Source organism: Lampetra planeri, chromosome 12 (genome assembly GCF_965212315.1).
Source record: "Lampetra planeri chromosome 12, kcLamPlan1.2.h2, whole genome shotgun sequence".
Lineage (NCBI taxonomy): Eukaryota > Metazoa > Chordata > Hyperoartia > Petromyzontiformes > Petromyzontidae > Lampetra > Lampetra planeri.
In genome coordinates this window covers 6,929,825-6,935,824 of record NC_136118.1, presented here as the reverse complement: position 1 = coordinate 6,935,824, position 6,000 = coordinate 6,929,825, and the positions used below count along the sequence as shown (strand labels likewise).

The 6,000-nt window shown below is 52.7% G+C and overlaps 1 protein-coding gene and 1 long non-coding RNA gene across 4 annotated transcripts in view; one reads left to right on the top strand and one right to left on the bottom strand.

Annotated features, from left to right (window-relative positions):
- Positions 1 to 384: 384 nt before the first annotated feature.
- On the bottom strand, positions 385 to 5,006 carry LOC144721599 (beta-1 adrenergic receptor-like). Of its 2 annotated transcripts, XM_078599357.1 has the most exons (2): positions 3,021 to 5,006; positions 385 to 1,568 (listed from the first exon to the last, which is right to left on the bottom strand). In XM_078599357.1, exons 1-2 carry the CDS (start codon positions 4,279 to 4,281, stop codon positions 1,555 to 1,557), a joined length of 1,275 nt encoding a protein of 424 aa, XP_078455483.1. In that variant the 5' UTR covers positions 4,282 to 5,006; the 3' UTR covers positions 385 to 1,554. The 2 variants fall into 2 exon arrangements, with proteins under 2 accessions (XP_078455483.1, XP_078455482.1); XM_078599356.1 differs by having other exon boundaries at positions 385 to 5,006.
- LOC144721600 (uncharacterized) overlaps positions 2,808 to 6,000 on the top strand; it is a 49,355-nt gene continuing 46,162 nt past the window's right edge. For both annotated transcript variants that reach the window (XR_013585930.1, XR_013585929.1), the window contains exons 1-3: positions 2,808 to 2,914; positions 4,368 to 4,495; positions 5,395 to 5,469. This is a non-coding gene — a long non-coding RNA (uncharacterized LOC144721600). The remainder of the gene's footprint in view (positions 2,915 to 4,367; positions 4,496 to 5,394; positions 5,470 to 6,000) is intronic.

Sequence of the window (6,000 nt, the reverse complement as noted above, 5' to 3'; positions counted from 1 at the left end):
TCACACCGGGCACAAGTGTGTGTGTGTGTGGGGGGTGCGTCTTACTTTCCGGAGTATCTTATAATCCGGACAATACCGTGTATGCTGGACAAGCTACATTACGTAATTACTTCCAATGTGTTTGTGAATTAGCGAAGGTAATCGATTCGTTCATCACAAGCTAACAATAGTTATGAGCTGTTTTAATTTGTCAGCATCTGAGTTGGAGCTGATTAAGGTATTTGATGCACTCCTGTGTTAATTCTTTTTCTCACGACTCCGTGGCTCCCTTGAGCTGCTTGGGGACTTCACGCTTTTGGCTTAATGTGCCTATCTCTTATCGCTGCTATACTGCATGCAAACTCGAGCTTAGAAGGGAAAAAAATCGCGCGTACACACCCACGGTCGAGATGAACCGGTGCAATTTAATGCATTTCTCTCAAGTCGGAACATGTACAGATATAGCAAACACTTAAATTACACAGTATGGCGTCACGCGCGAGGTTGTACCCATTAAATAGCCTTACGTCATTATAAAATTTACAAAAATAAACAGTACGAAACGTATACTGTTACATTTCTTTTTTTTTTACAACAGTGCAGTATAGGCTTCTGTACGTTTACGCGTCGGTTATTGCACATCATTCATATGAGTTGTGTGCACATTAAGACAATAATGCCCACTCTTATACAATACAGTATCAATATACACACACCCACGTAGACCTCTCCCGTTAAGCCGCTCTGTAATCGAGCGATTATTATATATCGATTTGTTATAAATAAATACCATCGTTTGCGGATGGATTGGTCGAACTAAATTGTTTTCCAAAATAGTTAATAAATAAATAGAACGCTAACGTGTTCTGATCAGTCTGGTAATGATCCTGTAAAGGTGACTCTATTGATCGCGATGAGGCTCTATTCAAAGTGGCGAGGAGCAGCTCGCAGCCAGCAGTAATAGCGAATAGTCGCGTCGGTGTTTGCGCACATGCGTACAGCTCTCTCTGATGGATGTACTTTCGGGTTGTACCGCGTGTTGTTAAGCATGATGTCCGACGTTTCGCTGCACGTGCTGCTGAAGAATCTCCAAGCACGCGGAGCGAAACGTCGGGCAATCAAGCCGAACAACGCATTGTGCGCGTGTCGATGTCCGACGTTTCGCTCCACGCGCTGCTGAAGAATCTCCAAGCACGCGGAGCGAAACGTCGGGCAATCAAGCCGAACAACGCATTGTGCGCGTGTCGATATCCGACGTTTCGCTCCACGCGCTGCTGAAGAATCTCCCCAGCAGGTGGAGCGAAAACGTCGGGCAGGTGATGCTCAACGACCAGCGATATAAGTCGAAAACACAACGCGCGGCCGCGAGAAAGACACACACACACAGAGAGAGAGTGATACAGCATGTCGAATGGACGAACGGTTGCACTACCCTGCTGATCCAGAAGCCGGCTGCAACTGCGGGAGCCCACGTGCCTCCTCCGTGCGGTGCAGCAGCGAAATGTTCAAGCATAGTTCCACGTGTCTCGTTCCGCGTACAATGTCCGCGTTGGGTTGGCGATTTATCATTGCGAATTAACGCGAAGCGTCTGTAAAAAAAATACAGTATATCCTACAGTATATACAAAGGTAGGTGCATATATGCATGTACATACCATGTGCACGTATACTGTGTATAAGTAATCTTTTGTAAATCCATTACCAAATGTACACTGTGATACGCAATACACATTTCAACACGAATGGAATATCAGTCGACGGACATTCAATTTTAAAAAAGGCTGCTGAGGTTGTCCCCTAAGGTGCTTAAACGTGATTAACATTGTGTCGTCCGTGAAAGAAAACAAAGCACGGACTCATTTGTCTTAGCAAATTACTTTCAACAACAAGAGCAGCAGCAGCAGCAACACACGTGATGTGCTGTTTGGTCCTTCATCGCCGCGAGTGGTAAGTTCACCCACTCGTGGCACATACGCCTTGTCGATTCAACGGCCGTGCAGGCAAAGTGCAAAACAACAATTGCGAACGTCTTCTCAGCAGGAGCCTGGCAAACATTTGCTATCACTCGTGGTAAGAGGGGAAACAATGACAACATTGCATTCGGTGCCATTGCTATACCGCGTGCGAGTGTCCACACGACTCTTGCGTTTGAGCAAAATAATAATTTAAAAGAAATGAAAAAAACGCTAAACAAAGACCTGAGGTAGTCACAAGCAAAACCAAAAAATCTTTACGGGTCGGACGACATACACCAGAACCACGAGAATAAATAATACAATGAGAGAGGTATGTGCAGTTTTGAAGATGTCGCATTGTAAATGCTTTCAACAAGAAAGGACATCAAACCCTAACTAGAGCACTGATCAGCGTGGTGAATAATGGTCCAACAACCCCCAATTACCGACAACGTAGGGAGGCATTCATCCAACAGTGGAGTGACACTGTGCATGACATGCAATGGGAGCCTGTGTACATTTTGGGCGTGGGATCACACCTGGCCAAAACACCGTGTCCCTTGGCACACTTCACCATTTTCTGGAGGCTACGTCACCGTATGTAACGTTGCCGATATCGTAATATCAGGCTAGATTCGCAACGTCGATTCAACAACAAAAGCAAGCCCAACTTCACATCGCTTTTGGAGAATTGCCCAATTGGAGGAGGCATCGGCACGGTTTCGTCCAAAACAAATTTTGGACGAAACTTAAAAAGTCATCACAATTCACAGCGGGAGAGTGAGGCGCGGGGCGGGGGGGGGTTCATCCCCCCCTCGGCAGCCCCCCATTAACATGAACTTCCCCTTAGATAGATAGGAACTGCGTGCCGAACAAATAACACAACAATAACGCATGGAGGAGCAGGGCTCTAGATCGACAACCTCAGTGGCTGCCCCCCCCCCCACACCACCACCAACCCACCCCGCGCCATCATCCAAGTAAGTGTCGCGCAAAGGTGCGCCGAGCGTAATTCCGCCACGGATGGCCCTTAGAGGGCCGACAAGAGGCCGTGAGAGTTCCCGTTGGTGTCCAGGCTCTGCTCACTGTTGCTGCTGCCCTGGCTGCTGGTGCTGGCGCCACAGAGCGTCGTTCCCGTCTCGCTGCAGCGCTCCACGTAGCCCTGCGTGGAGCCAGAGTCGGGGCAAATGGGCCACGACGTGCACTGGCCCAGCTCGTTGTTGTCCTTCCGTCCGCGTCCCCTCCGCCTCCTCCGCCTCCCAACCAAGCGGCCGCAGCACAGCAGCCTCTCGAAGGCGGAGCGAAAGTCGGGGCTGCGGCAATAGATGATGGGGTTGAAGGCGGAGTTGATGTAGCCCAGCCAGTTGAGGGACACGAAGACCCCCGTGGGAACGCAGTTCCACACCACCTGTACGATGTTGACGACGAAGAACGGGAGCCAGCAGAGCGTGAACGTGCCCATGATGAGCCCCAGAGTCTTGAGCGCTCTGTGCTCCTTGCGAGACAGGAACCTGGAGAGCTTCCTCGCCGGGTTCTTGATCGTCGCGCTGTCGTTCGCGTTGTTGTAGAAGCGACCCTCGCTGGTGTTTATTTTTTCCATCTGCTTTCGCGCTTCGCGGAACACCTTGGAGTAGAGGATGATCATAACGGTGAGCGGCAGGTAAAAGGACACGGACGAGGAGGCCACGGCGTACTCCAGGCTGATGTTGAACTCGCAGACGTCCTCCGCAGTGTTGTTCGCGGCGGCGGCTGCCTCGCTCTTCCACCAGCCCATCTCGATGGGCAGGAATGAGATGAGCGCCGAGACGAGCCACACGGCCACGATGATGAACCGCGCTCTCCTCTTGTTCATCAGGGTCTCGTAGCGCAGCGGCCTCGCCACCGCGATGTACCTGTCCACCGCGATCACGCACAGCGTGTCTATGCTCGCCGTCACGCACATGATATCCACCGCGGTCCAGAAGCTGCAGAAGCGTGGCCCGAAATACCACGTCCACGTGCCCGACACCACGGGGGTGGCGCCGAACGGCACCACGATGAGACCCATGAGCAGATCCGCGCACGCCAGCGACACCACGAAGTAGTTGGTCTGCGTCTGCAGCCGCCGGAACTTGGCCACGGCCGTAATGACGAGCACGTTTCCAAACACGATGAAGAGCACGATGAGTGACATGAGCATCCCCAGGCCTACCATCCACTCCATCTCCGCGGGCCTCTGGCCGGTGCCCTCCGACGAGCAGTTGACGCCGACGGACGTCGCCGGCTCGCTGTCGTTCCACGCGGACGAATTCCCCACGACGCACGGCGGGGTGGCGTCCTCGTGCGGGATCACTTGGAAATTGAGCATCGCTGGAGCGTTTGCCCTAACCCTCCGCCAGAAGCACTATTATAACGATAAGATTATCGTCGTCGCATTTGTGTTACTTTCCGCAGCTGACGTCCACCGGCACGCCGGGCGCGAGGGTGCTGCGGGTGACGCTGAGCTGCATGGTTGTTCACGGCGAGCTGTCGCCGCTGTGTTCACGGTGCCCTGTAGCGCAGGTAACCTCGCGCCGCGACTGGTAAGTGTCCACACTGTGCAGCGGTGAAGCTGGAGCTTAAGCGTTCATGGTGAATCGTCTTGTACAGCTTAGCAAGCGTGTCTGTGTCCACGGTTTCGCCGTAGCTTCGGTTGCTCCCACGCTGCGCTCGAAGTTGAGCGGTAATCTCACTTCCACGATGCGTGATTTAAGTCAGGTTGAGTGGAGTTGTGCTCACGCCGCCGTGTTTGGTCGCATGGCGGTGCCGTTGTTTGTCCACACGCTGAGCCGCGCTGTAAGTGTAGCGTTCGCGTTGAGCCTGCGTTCACGACGACCTGTAGCTGAGGTACTCTCACGCCGCCCTGTTAATCGGGTCCACGATGATCTTGCCTTGGAGTCTCGTCGAGGCTTAGCGGTCCGCAACGCTGCGCCGCACCCCGTCGTAGCAGCTGAAGTGTCCTGGCGTTGAGCTGGGTGCACCTCCACGCGCTCTGCGTAGGAGGAGGAGGATCCCCCGAGCTCGTCCCGTCCCCCCACTGAGCTCAGATCGCTCCGTCACAACACTTGTTCCCCCACCCCCACCTCTGTGGCGTGACCACACACACACCCATACACACACCCACCCACCCACACGGACGCACACACCCACACGCACGCACGCACACATCCCACACACGCACGCGTGCGCACACACAGACGCGTGCGCGCGCGCACAACTCACGCACGCGTTGTGCGTCGCTTACCCAATGGGGAGTCCCAGTGAGTGAGGTACAAAGTGAAACACGCGCTGACTGCGGAGTTGATGCTCACTGTGCTGCTCGAGCCAGATTCGTGACGGTATCTCTTGGCGGTGAGCATGGGTGAGATTGCGAAACGGCCCATGCCAGTGCATTCGTAAGGGCCTTACGTCGTACATTAATAATAATTTATGTTTTTCACAGCCCTTTGTCAACCTGCTGCTGGATCTCCTCCCACAGCGTGTTCATCATGGGGGTTGTTTCACCATACTTCACCAGGTTGGTCAGTGTGGGTTGGTGAATGGCCGGGTCAGGTATCACTTGCCACTTATCTGAGGAGTGATCGGCATTTTAACTCATGCGGGCCCACAGCGCAATGCGCAAACCACTGCGCCACCGCTCCACCCCTATAATGTTTCATGCCACTTCAAAATCCAAAGGCAGGGCAGGCTTCTTTGGGTGTTGACTTGCATTGTCCACGTGGGAAGCGTGATTTGTGTTGTTCGAGTGTGTATTGTACCGTGTGTATGATGGACTGCATTTCGGCGCGGTTCATAAATATGTCACTGTGTCCGCGTAAGATATTACACTTGAAGAAAATCATATTGCTTATTTAAGAATAGCACATTTCATGAAGACATACAGGTGGGATCGTTATCTTAAGCCTTTACAGTATAAGGGGAAACAAAATACAGCCCTTAATCCACCGCTGGATGAAAGTTTGCCCACACCGCATCGGTCATGAAAATTACTTGATCATACTTCACCACGGCGATTAGTGCGGGTTATGAAATGGGTGTGCGTCCGAAT